Raw genomic sequence first — 22,751 nt, 5'->3', positions numbered from 1 at the left:
AGTTAAACATTGTTTAGATTTGGTCAATATTGTTACAAATTAAAAGATTGTTTTTTAGAGATGTGTGGAATTTGCCAAGGTGGAGATTTGTTGGTTTTGGCAAAAGTCCCACATTGGTTGTGTATAAGGAGGGGGGAAATTCTTGTTATAAATAAAGCCTCCTCCTCCTTAGTTAATCATCCCACAAATTAAGCTTCTTCTATTTTAAAGGCTATTTGTATTCTTTCTCTCTTTGTAATATTTCCTCTATTAGTGAAATATTTTGGTGTTCTCTTTTATGTCTATTTAATAGCTATTGTCGGGTATAGTTGTTGTCAATTATTGTCCTATTAAAATTACTTGTCTTGGTAGTTCTGTCTAAGGAAAGTGGGTTTTAAGAGGGACCATTGTGACCCCTCCTCTTTCCTGGGAATCTACCTTGGGGTGATTTTTAGTACAATCGTTTTCACACTAGTCACCTAGATAATAGTTTTCACGGTGAATCTGTTATTGGTGGAAATTAACCCGAATTTCACAACACGGAACTGACCCTGTGTAAGTTTTCCATAGCTTACTTCCGTTTGGCAAGAGTCCTCCAACAACCAATCAGCCTCGAATTTGAAATGTCAAAAACGATGTTGATCACTTTCTAGAGGAGTATTCAACAATAAAGGGCAGTGGTCAGACATAGAGTGCAATAAATGGGATAGAGTGTACTTAGGAAATAAGTCGAACCAGTTGGAAGTGGCAACACCTCTATCAAGTCTTTCACGAATATTATTTGAAGCTTGATGACCTCGTTCCCAAGTAAACCACTAAAAAAATCAGCAAGACCACAATCCGAGAGAGCTGATTGAAAACCATTCATCTATCATTCTGCTTTGTCGAGACCTCCTCTCTTCTCAGTCGAAAGTAAGATCTCATTGAAATCCCATATTACGAGCCACGGGAAGTCCGGATTATCATCCAACTGGCGCAAAAGATCCCAAGACAACCTTCGATGCCTCTCCTTAAGAGCCCCATAGAACCTAGTGCATCTCCAAGTCACACCATCATCCAAAGAAGTAATCATCGCATCAATATGCATTCCGAAAAAAACCGCAAACTGACAGCACAATCAATCATCGTTCCATGCCAGACATAAACCTCCATTACTTCCCATTGCACTTACTTTAACACCATTATTAAAACCGCATAATCTCCTCACTTTCTCCATACGAACATTCTGTAGCTTTGTTTCTATCATGAAAACTAAAGAAGGGGTAACATCCTTCAGCAAATGCCAAGGCGTCGACATGTTCGAGGCTGCCCCAAACCCTGAACATTCCAGCTAAGAAGTTTTATTGCGATAGGTTGGCCTAGTTCCTCAGGCCTGCCGCTGGTAACATGTTCTTTCCACTAAGATCCATAGCCACCTTATTTTCATCCAATGCTGGAGAACGTTGATGGCGCTTTGAATTATCAGCCTTCACCAGGGGTTATTCTCCTTATTCCCAGTCATAACCACATACTCTTAAATTTGTAAGGCAACTTATTTCATTTGTTCTGACGTAATCCTGATCCCAATTTTGGAATTATTTTCTAACGTCGCTACATCGGAACCCTTTCCCAGGCCAGACACCGTCTTTGTACTTCCCTCTCCTCATCACGTATCCAAGGGCTTTTCATGGCCCCCCTTTGTCTCGGTTGAGCTCGTAGTGACACATCCTACTAGGGTACACATTCTTTTTTATCCTGAAAAATCCTCAATGGATAAAAACCTTCCCCATTCCCTAGTTTGCCGCTCTGAAAGCAAAACAATCACAGTTTCTCATAACGAAATAGAACGTAAACATGTTTACCTCTTGACAGATCAAGATTCTTTTTCTATTTTAAAGGATACAGATATCGATCTGTACTCGAACAAAGATAACTCCTCTATAACCCAGAGTGATGGCCGTAGTGTCATGTTGAAAATTAAAAAAAAAAAAAGAACAAGTTGGGCTGGGCTGCTAAAACAAAATGGGGTTAGTCCCTTTGCACTTTAGGGTTAATTACAAGTTTAGTCCTAAGTTTCAACTATAAATACCCTAGTTCATTTAGCTTCAAAATCATCCTAAAACATTTCTTTCTTCCTATACTAGAGAGTTTTCTTGTGAGTAGTGAGTGTTTTGTAAACACCTGTAAATTTTCTCTCTTAGTAAAAGATCTGCACTCGGTAAGTTTATTTTCTAACAACTGGTAATCAGAGCTTTTGGTTGTGAATTTTGTCAATTTTTCTGCGAGGTTACTATTCATTACTATTCACATGAATAGTGAATTTCGTGAATAGTGAAATTTCGGTCGGCGATACGAGTTTGTCGACGGTGGTGTTCTAATACACGGTGGTTCGCAAGAATTGTCAGAAACGATCCAAAAGAAGCCAGATTCGAGTGGAAGCGATGGCTGCAGACGAAGGGAAGGTGAAAATTGAAAAGTTCGATGGTGCGGACTTTGGCTTTTGGAAGATGCAGATTGAAGATTTTCTGTACCAGAAAAATCTTTATCAACCTCTCTCAGGAAAGCAACCAGAGGGCATGAAGAATGAAGACTGGGCTCTTCTCGACTGACAAGCCCTCGGAGTCATTCGACTGACGTTGTCCCGAAATGTTGCTTTCAACATAGAAAAGGAAACGACCACGGCGGGTCTTATGGAGGCTCTCTCCAGTATGTATGAGAAGACATCGGCCTCAAACAAAGTTCATTTGATGAGGCGATTATTCAATTTGCGGATGACGGAAGGGGCATCGGTGGCACAACACCTAAATGAACTCAACACAATCACAACCCAGTTGAGTTCAGTGGAAATTGAATTCGATGATGAAGTTCGAGCTTTAATTCTCTTATCATCTCTACCAGACAGTTGGAATGCTACTGTTACAGCAGTCAGTAGTTCTTCGGGAAACAACAAATTAAAATTTGACGATGTTCGAGACCTGGTATTGAGTGAAGAAATTCGACGGAGAGAATCGGGTGAAGCATCAACCTCCTCAGCCTTGCACACGGAGTCTAGAGGGAGAACTTCAGAAAAAAATTCAAATCGTGGTAGATCGAAATCCAGAAGAGGAAAATCAAGAACAGGAAATAAAGATTTTACCTGTTATAATTGCGGTAAGAAGGGTCACTTCAAAAGAGATTGCCAAGCACTGAAGAAAAATACCGGCGCACAAGAATCTGCCAACATGACAGAGGAGACAGGTGATGCCATGATTCTAAGTGTCAACAGTCCGATTGAATCATGGATTTTGGATTCAGGAGCATCTTTCACTCCACCTCGTGCCAAGAAATCATGGAGAACTATGTCAGTAGTGATTTTGGGAAGGTTCATCTAGCTGATGATGAAACCTTGAAAATCGTCGGAAAAGGAGACATCCGACTAAAGTTGCCAAACTAGACCACCTGGAAGCTGACAGGAGTGAGACATATTCCTGGCCTTAAAAGAAATCTGATTTCTGTTGGACAGCTTGATGGATAAGGATACAGTACAACCTTTTCAGGCTGTGAATGGAAGATTACCAAAGGAGCACTCGTCATTGCTCATGGTAAGAAGACTGGTAGTCTCTATATAACCTCAAATTTAGAGAATATCATTGCAGTATCAGATGCTGATGGAAAATCAAACCTATGGCACCAAAGGCTTGGCCATATGAGCGAGAAAGGGATGAAGACACTTTTGTCAAAAGGGAAGCTGGTGGATCTAAAGAATGTAGATGTCGGACTATGCGAGGATTGCATCTTTGGTAAATAAAAGAAAGTCAGTTTTGCAAAGATTGACAAGACACCCAAGGCAGAAAGGTTAGAATTGGTTTATACTGATGTATGGGGACCATCTCCAGTTCCATCTCTTGCAGGCTCACTATATTATGTCACCTTCATCGATGATTCAACAAGGAAGGTGTGGGTTTATTTTCTGAAGAATAAATCAGAAGTGTTTGATACCTTCAGAAATTGGAAGGCCATGGTGGAAAATGAGACTGGTTTGAAAGTCAAGCGTTTGAGGTCTGACAATGGAGGTGAGTACAGAGACAATAGATTCAGAGATTTCTGCGCAAAACAATGGGATCAAGATGGAGACAACAGTTCCCAAGCACACCGCAGCAAAATGGCGTAGCAGAGCGCATGAACAGAACTCTGAATGAACGTGCCAGAAGCATGAGGATACATGTCGGATTGCCCAAATTTCTATGGGCTGAAGCTATCAACACTGCAGCTTACCTGATCAACCATGGGCCCTCAGTTCATTTGGATGGTAGAATACCAGAGGAAGCTTGGAGCAAGAAAGATATAAACCTTTCATACTTAAGAGTGTTTGGTTGTATTTTTTATGTACACATAAACTCTGCTGAAAGAAGCAAACTTGATGCTAAGTCCAACAAATGTGCCTTTGCTGGTTATGGCGGTGATGAGTTCGGTTATCGGTTTTGGGACTACGAAAATCGGAAGATCATCAGAAGCAGAGACGTCATTTTCAATGAGAATGTGATGTACAAAGACAGGTCAACCGTAGAATCAAGTAGCTCCAACATCGAAGCTGAAACAAAGGAATTTGCTGAGTTCGAGGAGATTTCTGGAAATGATGTTCAGATCAGTCCTGAAGCAGTTCAAGAAGAACCATGCACACCGGAACTAAGACGCTCCTCCAGAATTCCTAAACCAACCCAATGGTATTCTCCTTCTTTGCACTACTTGTTGTTGACTGACAATGGTGAACCAGAGTGCTATGATGAAGCAATGCAAGTGGAGGATTCGGTCAAGTGGGAGTCTTCCATGAAAGATGAGATGGATTCGCTTATGTCAAATCAGACGTGGGAATTAGCTGAATTACCACCAGGCAAGAAAGCACTCCACAACAAGTGGATTTACAGAATCAAAGAAGAGCACGATGGGAGGAAACGATACAAAGCAAGATTGGTTGTCAAAGGCTTTCAGCAAAAAGAAGGTATTGACTACAATGAAATTTTTCTCTCCAGTCGTAAAATTGTCTACAATCAGACTGATGTTGAAAATTGTAGCTGTAGAGAATTTACATCTTGAGCAGTTAGATGTAAAGACAGTTTTCCTTCATGGTGATTTGGAGGAGGAAATCTATATGAGGTAGCCAGAAGGCTTCATAGAGGCAGACAAGAAAAACCTGGTATGCATGTTGAAGAAGAGCTTGTATGGTTTAAAACAAGCTCCTAGACAGTGATACAAGAAGTTCGATAGCTTCATGAGTAGCAGTGGTTTTATCAGAAGCCAAACAGATCATTGTTGCTACATCAAGAGGTTCGACAACAGCTTCATTATTTTATTATTGTACGTTGATGACATGCTCGTTGCAGGCTCAGACATGCAAGAGATTATACACTTGAAGCAAAAATTGTCGAAGCAGTTTGCTATGAAGGATCTGGGCGCTGCAAAGCAGATTCTTGGGATGAGGATCAAGAGAGACACAAAGTCGGGGACTTTGATGTTATCACAGGCTGAGTACATCAACAAAGTACTCTCCAGGTTCAACATGCAAGATGCTAAACCAATAAGTACACCTTTAGGTGTTCATTTCAGACTCTCCAAAGAACAGTCACCAAAGACGGAGGAAGAACGTGCACACATGGTGAAGGTGCCGTATGCCTCAGCAATTGGAAGTCTGATGTATGCCATGGTTTGTACCAGACCAGATATTGCTCAAGTAGTGGGAGCTGTTAGCAGGTACATGAATAATCCAGGCAAAGTACACTGGGAAGCAGTCAAATGGATCCTCAGATATCTGCGAGGTACCACAAACAAAGTACTTTGTTTTAAAGGTGGAGATACGATACTGACAGGCTATGTAGATGCTGACTTAGCCGGAAATGTTGACATCAAAAGGAGCACTACAGGGTATGTCTATACTCTAGGAGGAACTGCAGTGAGTTGGGTTTCTCAACTACAGAAGATAGTTGCTCTCTCCACAACCGAAGCAGAATATGTCGCTGTTACGGAAGCCAGCAAGGAGATGGTCTGGCTCCAAAGTTTCTTGGAAGAGTTAGGCAAGAAACAAGAAAACAATGTCTTGTATTGCGACAGTCAAAGTGCTATCCATCTAGCAAAGAATCCGTCTTTTCATTCCACGACGAAGCACATACAATTGAGATATCATTTTATCCGGTCTCTTCTGGAAGATGGGACTTTGAAACCTGAAAAGATCAGTGGAGCTCAAAATCCGGCAGATATGTTGACAAAGACGGTGACCACGGACAAACTGAAGTTGTGTTCAGCTTCAGTTGGCATGCTAGAATAACAATACCAGAAATGCTGCTGCATCGATCGAGTTATGAAGACGGATTAAAATCAGTCTTCAAGTGGGAGATTGTTGAAAATTAAAAAAAAAAGAACAAGTTGGGCTGCTAAGTAGCAGCCGGCTGCTAAAACAAAACGGGGAATGTGGTTTTTAGTCCCTTTGCACTTTAGGGTTAATTACAAGTTTAGTCCTAAGTTTCAACTATAAATACCCTAGCTCATTTAGCTTCAAAACCATCCCAAAACATTTCTTTCTTCCTATACTAGAGAGTTTTCTTGTGAGTAGTGAATATTTTGTAAACACCTGTAAATTTTCTCTCTTAGTAAAAGATCTGCAGCAGTCGGAGACGTAAGCACAATTGGCTGAACTCCGTTATCAATTTTCGGGTATTATTTTTCCGCTTTTATTTCGCATTCTCACTAATATGGTTATAAGGAAATTACTTGTACTCGGTTTATTTCCTAACATGTCATACTGTAAAAAAATACCAATAAAATTTCCCAACTGGTAGCCACCCCTTCGGACACGAAACCCACCGGTAAATCCTCAATCTGCACCCAAAAATCCACTGTTTTTGGAGAGGAACATGTTTCGAATCTTTCCTTTCCGTTAACCTGTGCAAAATGAGTAGATGATCGTTGAAATACCAGGGTCCCTCACCGTCAATCCACTCAACATCGACTTCATGATAATATCGAAATAAAAAACTACTATTCCCAAATCAGCTATGGAAATCCCCGTACCCACCAAAACCGAAGGCTAACAAGAAAAAACAAAAAAAAAACAGGGTAAAACCATACAAGCCTACCAAGACGGTAGAAGAAATTTTTTTTGGAAGGAATTGAAATCCAATTTCATATTTTGTTTGGTTTACAGGAAATTGAATTGGAATCCAATTTCATATTCTGTTTGGTTCGCATACATGTTAGATGAATTTGATTTCAATAATGTAAAATGACAGGATTGTTCTTCTTATTTTTTGCTTAATTTTAGTTTGTTTTATAAATTATATATAACAATATATTATAAAAATTTAAAAAAAATAAATTTTAATTTTAATTTTATTGATTGATTGATTATTAATTTCAATAAATTATAAAAATCATGTTAATAAACATCATAAGTTAAAATTATCCCAATTAGTGATGATCATGGGTCGGGTTTTTGGTCCACCCGACCTGAGAACAAGGGAACCTCTATCCGAGATCCGACCCGACCAAAATAAAGTTTCACCCGACCCGACCCAAATATATGAATTAGAAACTCGACCCGAAATAATAAAAAAATTATTTTTATTCAATAAAAATAGTAACTTAATTGGAATATATATATATATATAGGGGTATTATTGTAATTATTCCTAAATATATATAGGGGTATTATTGTAATTATTCCTAAATATATAAGGTAAAATTATATATTTTTTGGGTCGGGTATTTTTCACCATAAACCCGAACCCGACCCGACCCGACCCGAATATCACACTTTAAAAAAATTGACCCAACCGGACCGAAATAAATTGTCACCCGACCCGACCCGAATATATGAATTAGAAATCCGACCCGACCCGACCCGAAATAATAAAAAAATTATTTTTATTCAATAAAAATAGTGACTTAATTGAAAAAATTATATATAGAGGGGTATTATTGTAATTATTCCTAAATATATAAGGTAAAATTATATATATTTTCGGGTCGGGTATTTTTCACCCTAAATCCGAACTCGACCCTAATATCACACTTAAAAAAACCGACCCAACCTGACCAAAATAAAGTTTCATCCGACCCGACCCGACCCGAATATATGAATTAGAAACCCGACCCGAAATAATAAAAAATATTTTTATTCAATATATAAATAAGTTACCAAAAGATTGATGAGGATAATATAGTCAAATTTCAATTCCCTTCAACAAGGGAATTGAATTCTATCATAAAATGGATGAAATTTGCTTTCCCTCATTTGATGGAAAGTTGAAGCAATGAGGGATTCCAATTCCCTTAGAAAACTTGAATCAAACTTGGGAAAGTGGTGGAATTTGATTCTAATTCCCCCTAATTCCAAAGTATTCATGACAACCAAACACCACCTAACTAATGTGATAAATTTTACTCTTAAATTGATACCTAAACCTTAATTTCGTATATTCTTTTGATACTTTTGCCAATAATGTTGAAATAAAAAAGTTTAATAATTTGATTCAACGTGTAATATGATGATAAATCTTAATTTGATTCAATTACATGCATAAAATTTAATTTTAATTGTATTCGTTCATTTTTTATATTATATAAATATAACTATTTGTATTTATAGTATGTATTTGTAAAATGATGCTACGTTAATAATTGTGATAGTAACTTATGAAAAGAAAAATCAAAATTCTATGTTTGTATATTCATTTATGTGGTTTGTTTAATTGCAAGAAAATTGGCACAAATTACATTTAGGGTCCGTTTGTTGTTTCACTGAAAATATTTTTCGTAAAATGAATTACATCTTTTGAAAACATTTTCTGGAAAACGTTTTACAATGTTTGTAAGAGGTTGTGTAAACCATCTCCCACCAATTGATGAATTTTTTAGAAATTATTTATTTCAAATATTAAATACAATAAATAATATTATTTTTCATAAAAACTTAATATTATTATTGTTAACTATTAGAATAATTTATTTATTATTATTAAAATATTATTTCTATAATTTTATTAATAAAAAAGTTAAGATTAGTACATTATGTTGAAATAAAAATATTATAAATTATATTACTTATTTATTAAAATAATAATGTTATATTATATTTTAAAAAAATATTAATTAGTATATTTTAAATATCTTTATTAAAATTTTATTAGATTATTATATTAATATTAAATACATAAATAATGTTATTCATTATTAATAATTTAATAATTTTATTTCCATGAAATTAATAAATAATATAAATTTTATTAATAATTTATTATATATTATTAAAATAAAAACATAATACCTTTTATTATTATAATATAATTGAGTATATTATTATAATAATAAATATTATATTATATTATTAGAAATATTAAAAAATATATTTTAACAATTAATATTTTGATTAAATTGATATTAAAATATTATATTAATATCAAATTCACAAAAATAAATTTATTTTGAGTATTTTTTTTTGAAGTGAAAAGTTCAAAAAATTACTTACGGAAAATCAGACGGTAGGTTATTTTCCAGAAAATGCAAAGAAAATTCTGTTGACTAGTAAAATGTTTTACGTTAACTAACTAGTTTTCCTCCAACCAAACACTGAAAAATGAGGAAAATATTTTCTAAAAAATATTTTACGTGAAACAAACAAACCCTTATTACATATCTATGTGGGTGAATATATACACAAATGAGCCACATTAATCTTCCGTAACACCAAATAATATGGTATTATGATATATTCATGTGGAGGAATTATTTTATGAACCCTTCTCATTAAGTAGGATACGAATCCAACCAATTATATTAAAACATGTTAGTGATTTTTTTAATCATCATTAAATTTAAGCTTAATTTTTAATTATTTATTTCTTTTTATATTAAAAATTATATTTCCACCTCTTCTTCATCCTCTTAACTTTCTCTCTTCTTTCTCTTCATTAACCATAATCAAAGATTGTTTCGGACAAGAGATATTTTAACTTACTCAAAGACTCATATTTAAGAAGGAAAAAAAACATAGAGTATGATATGAGATTTAATGAAGATATTATGGCAATAGTGATTATAGTTAACGAAAAGAGAGGGGAAAGAAAGTTAAGAGGTTGAGGAAAGTGATGGAAATATCATTTTAAAATGGAGAGAAAGAAATAGTTAAAAAATAGATTTAAATTTAATGATGATTACGAAAAAAAATTACTGGTATGTTTTACTTTGATTGGTCGGGTCCATATCCAACATGATAGGGAGGGTTCATGAAAGAATTTCTCATCCACATGTGAGTATATATACACAAATTACATATCTACGTGGGCGATTATATACATAATTATACACTCAATGTTAAAAGAAGATACATTTAATATTTCTAGTATACACCTTGGTGTTCATGTATACAAATACAAAAAACCAAACATTGTTACGTATAATAAAGAGATTTACTTGCAACTATCCACATGATTTGTAGCTTGCAATAGGAAAAGGCTGTGATCATAAGCAGAAATTTAAATTACATTCACGATCGTATTTTTAGTTATGTTATATATGTTGTGATTATAAATATAACAAATATTATTGCATAAGTATCATAGTTATATAATAACAACTTCAAATGACAAATGATACCGTTATCGTTATATAATTGCCATTGTTCAAATAACGAAAAGTTATTTAAACCGTCAGGTGAGTTAAACTCCTTTCAAACTACAGATTGGCTAAAAGCATCATAAACAGAGCTTAAAGGAGCAATTTTCGCGTTACCATGATATTACCCCGCCCCAAGAAACAGAAATTTCTAACCCAAAGGTTTTACTAAAACATGAGAACAACTTCTTATCACCCTCACTATTCCTTCTCTGGCTCCACCTTCTGTTGTCTCCCTTTCTCGTTTTCTGGTAACCGACAATTGAAGGTGGGATTTCCGACTGCCGTCTCTCGTGTCCATTTTCTAGTTGCATTTCTTCCCTTCTTTCACCCGACACTCCTAATACAGTACATGTTTGAGCTTGATTTTGGTTGGCTATCTATGTAATCCGTTAGCAATGGCGGCTGCTACGACGGAAGCTGAAAGGTCGACATCGGAGCTACAAACCGACGAGTTGCGGTTTACCATGCTGTCGGTGTTATCTTCCGTTTCTAGACAGTTTCGGAATTAGTTTACGTGAATTTCACGATTTTGTAATAAGTATTAAAATAAATTAGAATCACAATAAAAAAAATTTATACTATAATAATAATAATGTTTTTACTTTATAATATCCAAAATCATATAGTATCTAACCTAAATCAACTATAAAAGAAGAAAGTAAATTATAAAATTAGGGATTATCATATGATCTAAATGAATAAAGGAGATTATAATTTTGAAATAATTCATTTGTTTAGGGTAATTTTGCTAAACTCAACAAGGATCGACAAACACTTAAGATATTTGAGGGAACGTGATTCCAATAATCCAAGTCAAAATAGTTACCGTCGATAATATTTCATATTCTTAAAGAAAATATTCTTGAATCAAATATGTGTATATGATTTCGAAAAAGATTATCCCCTAATGTAGGGATGGAGCTCCCTTAGGGCCTAAGAGGGCTCTAACTCCTGTTAAAATTTATATATTCGATATAATTTTGGTTTAATAGTATTTTCATTCATGTAAAAAATATAAAAAATTATTAAATATTTATCAAGGTCGAATTAAATAATGATAAGCACGTGTTCTCAAATTTTTGGTCTAATTATAATTTAAGTCATTGTAAGTTTAAATATTAGACAAATTTAAAGTTGTCTTTTAAGTTTTGAGTTTTTTTTAATTTAAGGTGAATACAAGATAATATCTGTACAAATATTTTCAACTATTTAACAATGAACGCCCATATCCATACATACGTACTTGAACTCGGGACCTAAAGGATAATAACAATCCCTTAATCACTAAAGTCGCTTAATTCATGCTGAATTTCGAGTTTAAATACCTAATAAGTATTTATATTTTTCTTAAATAATATAATATTTTAGCCCCTACCAATATTTAATTCTGGCTCCATAAATAATAATATTTTCTTTAATCCAAACATGTACAAAAAATCTTTATCAAAAAAAAAGTTTTCCTAATAAAAAAACCCTCAAAGCCTTATAAATTTTGCGTAAACAATCATATAAAATGCAAATAATTTTCTACCCATAAGAAAAAGTCGGGTCAAAAAATCAGCCCGGCCCGGCATGTCGTTATCAGTCCGTACATTAACTAGTAACAATTTCGGCTATAAAAAACAGAGCAGTCTTTTTTACGCTGATTCCGTTTTGTATTACTTATAAAGGACCCAACCTTTTTCTAATAATCGAAACCCCCAAATTTCTCTGCTTCGAGCGAGTGACGCTTCGTTTTCCTCTTCTCTTCTGATTCTTCATGTTTTTCTCTATTTATCCGTACGTTTTCTATGTTCTTTTATCATTGCTTTGGTCGCTAGTTTAACTACGGTGATGATGCTTTTTCGATGATTATGTTTTGTTACGACGGGGTTAAGGAAAACGTTTGCATCTAAAGCTACAATTTTTTATAAATGTAAACTTGCATTTTCTTGCTAACCAAACAGGGAAAAGAGTCGGCTCATTTGTGGTTTATGCTTAGGTGGATTTAGCAGTGTGATTTGGTTAAAAAGAAAATATAAATGTGCCCTCTTTGGTTTCTTTTCTTCCCTTTTTGATGCCAGATGAATTTACTTGGCTGTTTAGAACATAGACACGAAGAGGATATTTTGTTCTTCTTTAGGTTTTACTTTTGGGAAATATTATGTTGATATTTTGAGTGGGGGAACTTAATTTTGAGCGAGTGTTTTTGGTACCTTATATGCCAAGAAATCAATGATCAACGACTTGAACAGTTATTTTTTTACTAGGATTTGTTTGGTAGCAATAATAAAAGGTGGAAACAATGAACATTTAAGTCTAATGTTCTTAGCTATAGATTAACTATTTTAGATTTTTTTTTTGAAAAAAATGTTATCTTCCTTGCCATTCCAAGTCTAAGAAGTAGTCAATGAGTGCAGTTTAAGAAAGGGATTACTTTGGTTCACATTGCTACTCAAATGAAACTTTAGACATGCTTAAATATTTCATCTCTTTTGTTCTATAGATTTCATTGTTTGATTGAGATGTAGCATCTGATTATTTCAGTTAAAGGACTTATGCTCGGTTAATCGTATGTATATGTACTGGATTGCCTTTTTGACTTAGCATCATTGGTTGGATTTTACCAACTGCCATGAACTTCTACTCTTAACAAGTAGCTTAGTTTTTGATTAATTAATTTTGCAACATCAACTGCTGAAGGTTATACAATAGGGGATAAGAGAAGAAGAAGGAAAGTGGTGATTGCCGAGTCGAAAATTTTCCTTTAGTCTTTGGTGATGGTTAAAAATGAAAGAGTTCGAAAGGCCTTTAATGCTACAAGAGCTTTAAGCCTTCCTTATGAAGAGGTGAAATTGGTGCTTAAACGGCTCCTGAAATTGTTTGATTACAACTGGGAACCAATTGAGGCAGAAAACTACCGGGCACTTATCGATGCATATTTCGATCTCAAGGAAGATAAAGTGCGTTATGTGTTTTTTCCTCTCTTTTTTTTGGTGCAATGTACTATTCCATTACTTAGCTGTTTATACATTTTGTGGTCATAACATACTTTTCATGCTTTGTTTGTCAATCAGTGACATGATAGACGACAATGTTGGTTTTCTAATCCGTTAAACATTTTAATAGGGTAAACATGACAGGCAAAATGCCGTTGTGGAGCATGGTGAGTCTAGCAGATTGCCTAAACAGTTACTCTTGCAAGAGCCGGAAGATCAGGCTGGTGAGTCTAGCAGATTGACTAAACGGTTACGCTTGCAAGATCTGGAAGATCAGGCTGGTGAGTCTAGCAGATTGCCTAAACGGTTATGCTTGCAAGATCCGGAAGATCAGGCTTCATCTACAAAGAGCGGCCCGAGCCAAGTTTTATCTCCTAAAGAGAAGAAAAAACCTAGTTCAAGCCTTCAACGAGGGGTTACCTTTATGAACAATAAAGATTCAAGTTCTTCTGGTTGTTCGAATTCATGTAAAAAAATTCAGCAGCAACCTGTTACTTGTGATAAGAAAAGTTCGTTTCAAATCATTTCAGACATAACTAAGGGCACGGAAAATGTGAAAATTTCATTGTTAGATGCAACTGGCAAGAACGAACTGCCAAAGTTTACGTACATGCGAGATAACATAATATATCAAGAAGCTTATGTGCATATCTCATTGGCTCGGATTGCAGATGAAGATTGCTGTTCGGGCTGTTCAGGAGACTGCCTTTCAGTACCTATACCATGTGCCTGTGCTCTGGAAACTAGTGGGGAGTTTGCTTACACAACAGAGGGTCAACTGAGAGAAGAATTTCTAAATTCCTGTATATCTATGAAACTGGAGCCTCAAGAGCACCACTTTGTTTATTGTCTGGATTGTCCTTTAGAGAGGTCGAAGAATGACTATAAGCCTGAGAAATGCAAGGGTCACTTGGTCAGGAAATTCATTAAAGAATGCTGGAGAAAATGTGGTTGTAACATGCAGTGCGGAAATCGGGTTGTACAGAGAGGTATTACATGCAAGTTGCAGGTAAAATTCAGCTGGCTCCTGTTATAGTTTATTAAACAGCAATTTGCTTCTTCCCTAAATGGAAATGTTTTTATTTATTCATTTTTTATTTCTGTTTCATATGTCGAAATGCAACTTTAAAAAAATGGCTTCAATTTAGCTTTTAGAGGCTGCTTTTGATAAACGTCATTAATATCTTTCATTGGCTTCAAGTTATGGTGCATTAGTGTTGCTACTGAAAAGCTATTTCCTGATTTGCACTTTAGGTGTTCTGGACTCGCGAAGGAAAAGGTTGGGGTGTTAAGACACTCCGGAACTTGCCAAAAGGAACCTTTGTTTGTGAATATGTTGGGGAGATTGTGACCAACACCGAGTTGTATGAACGGAACTCTAAAGGCAGTGGCGAAGAGAGACATACATATCCTGTTACACTTGATGCAGATTGGGGATCAGAGAAAATTTTAAAGGATGAAGAAGCACTTTGTCTGGATGCAACCTTATGCGGTAACGTTGCCAGGTTTATTAATCATAGGTAATTTTTTTTTTACCTGAAATAAAATATACGTTCTTAAGTATTATGTCATAGGTTTTTTCCCGACATACAAGAAGAAACAAAACATGTTTGGTAAATTTCGCTGGTGTAATAATGACATTATTGTTCGGTTCGGTTACATTATTATTACGCAGCAATGAACTTGCAGGTTGCCACGTGGGAAACGTATCAAAAGACCTAAAAATGTTCTTTATAACATTGCTTGTGCTAGGGCATGTTAAATCGATATCGCCCTCGAAAACTGACTTTCTTAACCTTGGCCGCAATTTTTGTTTTTGCCTTCTAATAATATGCTAATGCTTTCTTGTTGCTTCAAGCTCTCTCTTCTCTTTGCCTGGTCCTTGAACATGAGACATGAGATTCCAGGTACTTTGAACAAAGCCAAACAAATCACCAGACCACCAGACCAAGGGCCAGGGAATGATATACTGTAAATTAAACATATGTTTAAATTATCTTGAAACACCAATGTTTAATATTGCAGCTTCTTGTACTTCAAACTTTATAACATTTTGTAGGATGCCGGGTTTCATTTGTTGAGGTCTTTTATGTTTTATCATATTCTTTACAGTGTAGTAAATCACTGCCAACAGTCCGGTATGATGTTTATCATTCAACATTTCAGATGCTTTGATGCGAATTTGATTGACATTCCAGTTGAAGTGGAGACCCCCGATCGACATTATTATCATGTATGAATCGAACAGTAACAGATTTTCTGCCCGGCTATGATAAAAAAACAGAGTATTGTTGTTTACCTGTATTTGAAGTGATATGTTATTTATATATTTACTTTGTGTTTCTATGAACAGCTTGCCCTTTTCACTACAAGAGAGGTGAGAGCTTCAGAAGAGCTAACTTGGGTAAGTTGAAGTCTATCTTAGCTTGACTCTTTCATTTTCCGAACGTATCAATGTTATATACATATTTAAACATGGAATAAAGATAAGATATTTCAAAGATCCTCCAAATGCATTTGCAGGACATGTTCCCTTCTAATGCATGTAAAAGTTTAGAAAGAAATGAATATTCCTGTGATGAATTCACTTACAAACATCTGATACTCATTATAAGTTTAGAACTTTGGTGAAGATATGTTTATTTCTTTTTTATTAAGCATTTACATAAATGTCTGATGACATTTTAGACTCTCCAAATGTATTAGTCTTTATTTTGCTTAAAGTATCATACCTGATACTCGCGTCAATCATATTGGTGTCACATATGGATACGAATATTGAGATATGATCATGCATGGAAAAGTTTAGAAAGAAAAAATTGAATATACCCTATTGAATACATGCAAGCATCTCATAATAACACCCAAATCCGAGTCATGTAACTTGATTATAAAATTAGAACTTCGATGAAGATATATTTAGGTTTTTTTTGTTAATCATCGACTTAAATGCAGGATTATGGTATAGACTTTAATGATCATGAGCATCCAATTAAGGCATTCAGATGTAGCTGTGGAAGTAAGTTTTGCCGAGATCGAAACGTTCGGGTTAGACTGTAAATTTTCTGTCCATCAAACCATACTTGGATTTTACCCTACATTTTACCTTAGAATCTGTCTTCAATGGCAAATTACAGCTATTGGGTTGTGTGTTTCAAATGGTATACACAGTTTTAATCGAGTTGCCAAACTATCGACATTGTTTTATTTGTCATTTTGTTATCTTTCTAATTAGATATCAGTTGATAATGATACATTGATACATGTTACTATTTGGCTCCGACATATGATGGATGATTTTATGTATGTATGCATGCATGCTATTTTTATTTTGTTATTTTTTCATAAGCAAATAAGCAAAAATAATTATTAATTTATGTTATAAGTAAAATGATTTCTAAATTTAAATATGGAGTTCAATTAATTTATAATTTATATTTTGATAATATGTTTTCTTTAATCCAACTTTTGTCAAATTTTTTATCTGAAAAAAATTTATTGGTTAATAAAACTATATAAAATGTTTAAGGCAGTTTGCTACAATTAATATTTCATTATATCCTATTTTTTTTTATATAACTAAAATTAATAAGATATTACATAGTTTCTATGTTAACTATAGTTGTAACTGATTGAGGAAAAACACTGAAGATATCTCACCTTGACAAAATTAAGAGAAGAAAAGATTTTTATTCACTCTATTATTCCAAGAACTAATTGTTTACAAATAGAAAAAAAAACAATCCACAACAAATGGGAAATAACTCCTAAAAATCTGAAATAATACCTAAAAATCAGGAACTAGGATTTAGCTAATAATATTTAGACTATGTTAACTACTAAAAATTAAGGATTAGATTATGGAATAATTTATAAGATTCTAATACTTAATTTATGGAATTCCAATACTCCCCCTCAAGTTGGCGTGTAGATTTTGATCAACCCAACTTACCATGAAGTTCTTCAAACAGATTTTTGTTGGGATTTTTAATTAACAGGTTTGCAACTTGTTGCTTTGTGGGTAAGTAAGTTATGCACACCTCGCCTGAGTCGACTTTGATATTGATGAAGTGTCGATCTATCTCTACGTGTTTGGTGCGTTCGTGGTGTATAGGATTATGTTGGAAGTCAAAATAACATGGGCGGCTATACAAATTCAAATAGGGCTGCTAAATTGATTATGTTAGGCAGCTTGAAAATGTTGAATTTTGGAATGGTAAAATCATAAACTTTAGTCCCTAGACTTTAGGATATTTATAAGATTAGTCCTTAAACTTCAACAATAAATACCCTAGCTCATTTAGCTTCAAAACCATCCCAAATCATTCTAGCTTTCTCCCAATACTAGAGAATTTAGATAGTTTTCTTGAGAGTTGTTTTCTCCTTTTTATCAAGAGAGAATTGTCATTGTTTTCTCATTGGTAGATCGAGAGAAGTTGTAATTCATATTTTCTTATAGTGAAATTCTTCTACCGTTGCCCGTGGTTTTTACCCTATATTATTTAAGGATTTTCCACGTAAATTTTATGTATTCTTTATCTTCATTTTTATTTTCTCAAAATTATCAGTTGCGATTTTTCTCTATCCGATAGCTGTCTTCCGCAACAATTGGTATCAGAGCCAGATTAGAGTGTGTAATACCTATTTATTGTCTTTGTGGTTGCCACCAAAAGGTGGATCCTCTAACATAAGAAAGTAAACAGGTATTATCCATTCTTTGAAGGTTTCAGAGAACTATTCACGATAGTGAATAGTGGGAGCTATCCGTAATAGAAGCTATACAACTAAATTTGATATTGAAAAGTTTAATGGGAGAAATTTCTCATTGTGAAAATTGAAGATGAATGCCATCATGAGGAAAGACGGTTGTCTAGCAGCTATCAGTGAAAGACCGGTAGATTTCACAGTCACAAACATGGTAGATCGAAGTGGAGAAGCACGAAGAATTTAAAGTGCTATAACTATGGAAAGAAGGGTCACTTGAAGAAGGATTGTTGGAGTCTAAATAAAAACTCCAATCCACAAGGCAATACCACAAACACTTCAGATGATAAAGATGCTCTATGTTGTGAAGCGTCAACCACCGTGGAAGGTAGAAAGAGATATGCATATATATGAATCATTGACTCAGGAGCAACATATCACATGACCTCAATAAGAGAATGATTTCATCATTATGAACATATCTTAGGAGGATCTGTGTATAGTTGCAATGATCATGCCTTAGAGATCATTGGCGTGGGAACCATCAAATTGAAGATGCATGATGAAACAATTAAAGTTGTTCGAGATGTGCGGCACGTGAAAGACCTAAAGAAAAATTTATTATCATACGGATTGTTGGATAATAATGCAAGTAAGATTGAAACACGGAAAGGAATCATTAAGGTGTTCCATGGAGCGCTTGTGGTACTGAAAGGCGAAAAGATAGCAGCAAACTTGTACATACTGAAGGGAGGGACTTTGCTAGAAGCAGAATCATCTGTTGCCTCATGTAGTTCAGATTCTACAATGCTATAGCATCAGAAACTTGGACACATGTCAGAACAATGAATGAAAGTCCTTGCAGAGCAAAAGCTACTTCCAGGCTTAACAAAGGTATCACTTACTTTGTGTGAGCATTGCATAACAAGTAAGCAGCTCCGATTGAAATTCAACACATCAAATTCTAAAGGCAAAAGTGTTCTAGAATTGGTTCACTCTGACGTATGGAAAACACCAGTTACATCCCTAGGTGGAGCAAAATACTTTGTCTCATTTATTGATAACTACTTCAGGAGATGTTGGGTGTACCCTATTAAGAAGAAGTCAGACGTGTTTTCAACTTTCAAAAACTTCAAAGCGCGGGTGGAACTTGATTATAAGAATAAGATCAAGTGTTTCAGAACAGATAATGAAGGAGAATACACAAGTGAAGAATTTTATAACTTTTGCAGGAAATAAGGCATCAAAAGACAGTTCACAGTGGCGAACACTCCTCAACAAAATAAAGTGGCAGAGTGGATGAACAGAACCTTGTTAGAAAGAACAAGAACAATGTTGAGGGATGCAAACCTAGAAAAATCATTCTGGGCAGAAGCAGTTAATACCGCCTGTTATTTGGTGAACCGAGCTCCATCAACTGCAATAGAGCTGAAAACACCAATTGAGACGTGGATCGGTAAATCAGCTGATTATTCAAACCTCCATGTATTTGGAAGTATTATGTACGTGATGTACAACTCCCAAGAAATTTCAAAGCTGGATCCAAAATCTAGGAAGTGCAAATTCTTGAGGTATGCTGATGGAGTAAAGGGGTATCGCTTGTAGGATCCCACTGCCCGCAAAGTGATCATCAGTAGGGATGTTATCTTTGTAGAAGATAAACTAAAAAGAAAAGAAGACGATGATAGCACTGAAAAGTCAGAGACTACACAGATACATGTGGAAAAGGAGGTTGAACAATGAAATACTTCTGAAGCAGAACCAACACATGATGAACAAGAACCAGAGAGTTCTGAAGCTCCAACAACTCGTCAATCAGATCGTGTGAGAAGACGTCCCAATTGGCAATTAGATTATGTTATAGAAGGTAATATTGCATACGCCTTTTAATAGAGGACGGTGAGCCATCAACATACCAGGAGACAATAAACAGCTCAGATGTTTCACTGTGGATGATGGCGATGCAAGAAAAAATTGAAGCCCTTCATAAAAATAATACATGGGACCTTGTGCCACTACCACAAGGAAGGAAGCCAATTAGTAACAAATGAGTCTTCAAAATCAAGCGAAATGTTGACGATCAAGTGGAGAGGTATCGTGCAAGACTGGTGGTAAAAGGATATGCTCAAAAAGAAGGTATTGATTTCAATGAAATCTTTTCTCCTGTGGTTCGACTAACAACAATTCGAGTAGTCTTGTCAATGTCTGCTACATTGAACTTACATCTAGAGCAGCTAGATGTTAAAACAACTTTTCTTCATGGAAATCTTGAAGAAGAGATTTACATGCTCCAGCCTGAAGGTTTTGAAGAAAAAGAAAAGAATAACTTGGTTTGCAGGTTGAACAAATCTCTGTACGGTCTAAAGCAGGCGCCGAGGTGTTGGTATAAGAGATTTGATTCCTTCATTATGTGCCTTGAATACAACAGACTTAATGTTGTTATATGTGGATGACATGTTGGTTGCAGATCCCAATAAAGATCATATTGAAGAATTGAAAGCACAACTAGCTAGGAAATTTGAAATGAAGGACTTGGGATCAACAAACAAGATTCTAGGGATACAAATTCACCGAGACAGAAGTAATAGGAAGATTTGGCTTTCACAAAAGAATTACTTGAAGAAGATCTTGTCACGATTCAACATACAAGATTGTAAGTCAATTTTTACCCATCTTCCTATTAACTTCAAATTATCCTCCAGTATGAGTCCTAGTAGTGAAGAAGAGATGATGAAGATGTTTCGAGTACTGTATGCATCGGTAGTGGGAAGTTTAATGTTCGCTATGATATGCGCAAGACCAAACATTGCACAAGCAGTGGGAGTGGTTAGTCGGTACATGACGAATCCAGGCAAAGAGCATTGGAATACAGTAAAAAGGATCCTGAGATATATCAAAGGGACCTCAAATGTTGAATTATATTACGGAGGATCAAATTTACTTATCAATGGGTATGTTGATTCTGATTATGTAGGAGTTTTGGATAAAAACAAATCTACTACAGGATATGTGTTCAAAATTGCTGGTGGAGTTGTAAGTTGGGTTTCAAAATTGCAGTCAGTTGTGACTACGTCTACAACAGAGGCAAAATATGTACCAGATACACAAGCCAGTAAAGAAGCAATCTGGTTGAAAATGCTATTGGAGGAGCTTGGGCACAATCAATAGTATATCTCTCTGTTTTGTGACAGTCAAAGCGCCTTGCATCTAGCAAGGAATCCAATATTTCATTCAAGGACAAAGCACATACGAGTTCAGTACCATTTCATTCGTGAAAAGGTGGAAGAAGGGACATTAGATATACAGAAGATCCATACCAAAGACAACATAACAAATTTCATAACGAAGGCGATCAATGTTGATAAATTTACTTGGTGTCGATCCTCTTGTGGCCTGTCAGAGACATAAGCAACATGAAGGTACAAGGTAGAAATAATGATGTGAAGATATGATTGTTCCAATCAAATCTTCAAGTGGAAGATTGTTGAAAGTCAAAATAACATGGGCGACTATACAAATTCAAACGGGGCTGCTAAATTGATTATGTTAGGCAGCTTGAAAATGTTTGAATTTTGGAATGGTAAAATCATAAACTTTAGTCCATAGACTTTAGGGTATTTATAAGATTAGTCCTTAAGCTTCAACTATAAATACCCTAGCTCATTTAGCTTCAAAACCATCCCAAATCATTCTAGCTTTCTCCCAATACTAGAGAATTTAGAGAGTTTTCTTGAGAGTTTTTTCTCCTTTTTATCAAGAGAGAATTGTCATTGTTTTCTCCTTGGTAGATCTAGAGAAGTTGTAATTCCTATTTTCTCATAGTGAAATTCTTCTACCGTTGCCCGTGGTTTTTACCCTATATTATTTAGGGGCTTTCCACGTAAATTTTGTGTATTATTTATCTTCATTTTTATTTTCTCAAAATTATCAGTTACGATTTTACTCTATCCGATAGCCGTCTTCCGCAACAGATTATGGGCTATACTAACTGCTGTCTGGTTATCACAGTATATCTTCATTGGTCTTCACGCGATATTTCTTAGAGATTGGGAGACGAAAGTTAAGTATGCTGACCCTTGGAATGGTGATATATCAAGATCCTGCATTGGAAGTGGTTGACTTAGTTATTACGGATAAAACTCCCATATTTTAAGCTTTGATATTTCTTCATTATCCAAAAAAAAAACCTGGATAGAAATGAAAGCAAGAGGATGACAAAAATTAGGTGAAAACTGATTAAACTAAAAATTGTCGACGGAATCTTTTTCATATTGCTTAATAGCCAAAGGAATAAAAAACAAAGTCTTACTTCCGATTTGAAATAATTAATACAACTTGTTCAAAATGACTTTATAATTAATACAAATTCCAAGGGATATATATATATATACACATATATATATATATATATATATCAGTGTAGTTGTCTCCTTCACAAGCTTTTAGCTGAGGGAATCATGGCGGAAA

General features: G+C 34.9%; 2 protein-coding genes across 2 annotated transcripts in view; both read left to right on the top strand.

Annotated features, from left to right (window-relative positions):
* Positions 1-13,263: 13,263 nt before the first annotated feature.
* LOC120185393 (histone-lysine N-methyltransferase SUVR4-like) lies at positions 13,264-22,403 on the top strand. Its single transcript, XM_039189625.1, has 8 exons — positions 13,264-13,544; positions 13,711-13,800; positions 13,915-14,589; positions 14,835-15,100; positions 15,747-15,813; positions 15,934-15,984; positions 16,536-16,628; positions 22,293-22,403. The coding sequence occupies exons 1-8, from the start codon at positions 13,362-13,364 to the stop codon at positions 22,401-22,403; spliced, it is 1,536 nt and encodes a 511-aa protein (XP_039045556.1). The 5' UTR covers positions 13,264-13,361.
* A 311-nt stretch (positions 22,404-22,714) lies between these two features.
* The window catches only part of LOC120185415 (1-aminocyclopropane-1-carboxylate oxidase homolog 7-like), a 6,840-nt gene continuing 6,803 nt past the window's right edge, over positions 22,715-22,751 (top strand). The window contains exon 1 of the mRNA XM_039189639.1: positions 22,715-22,751. This exon is cut by the window's right edge and continues 510 nt beyond it. Within this exon, the coding sequence (XP_039045570.1) occupies positions 22,742-22,751 (10 nt within the window). The 5' untranslated portion in view covers positions 22,715-22,741.

The sequence above is a fragment of the Hibiscus syriacus genome, unplaced genomic scaffold (genome assembly GCF_006381635.1).
Source record: "Hibiscus syriacus cultivar Baekdansim isolate YM2019G1 unplaced genomic scaffold, ASM638163v2 tig00113123_pilon, whole genome shotgun sequence".
Lineage (NCBI taxonomy): Eukaryota > Viridiplantae > Streptophyta > Magnoliopsida > Malvales > Malvaceae > Hibiscus > Hibiscus syriacus.
The sequence above is the reverse complement of the archived record's forward strand: the minus strand, read 5'-3'. Positions and strand labels throughout refer to the sequence as shown.

Bases quoted from the DNA above. Each gene is read 5' to 3' on its own strand.
- LOC120185393 (XM_039189625.1), top strand. From the start codon at position 13,362: ATGGTTAAAAATGAAAGAGTTCGAAAGGCCTTTAATGCTACAAGAGCT. The intron at 14,590-14,834 runs GTAAAATTCAGC...TTTGCACTTTAG, and splicing joins GTATTACATGCAAGTTGCAG to GTGTTCTGGACTCGCGAAGG. The intron at 16,629-22,292 runs GTTAGACTGTAA...TGGTTATCACAG, and splicing joins GCCGAGATCGAAACGTTCGG to TATATCTTCATTGGTCTTCA.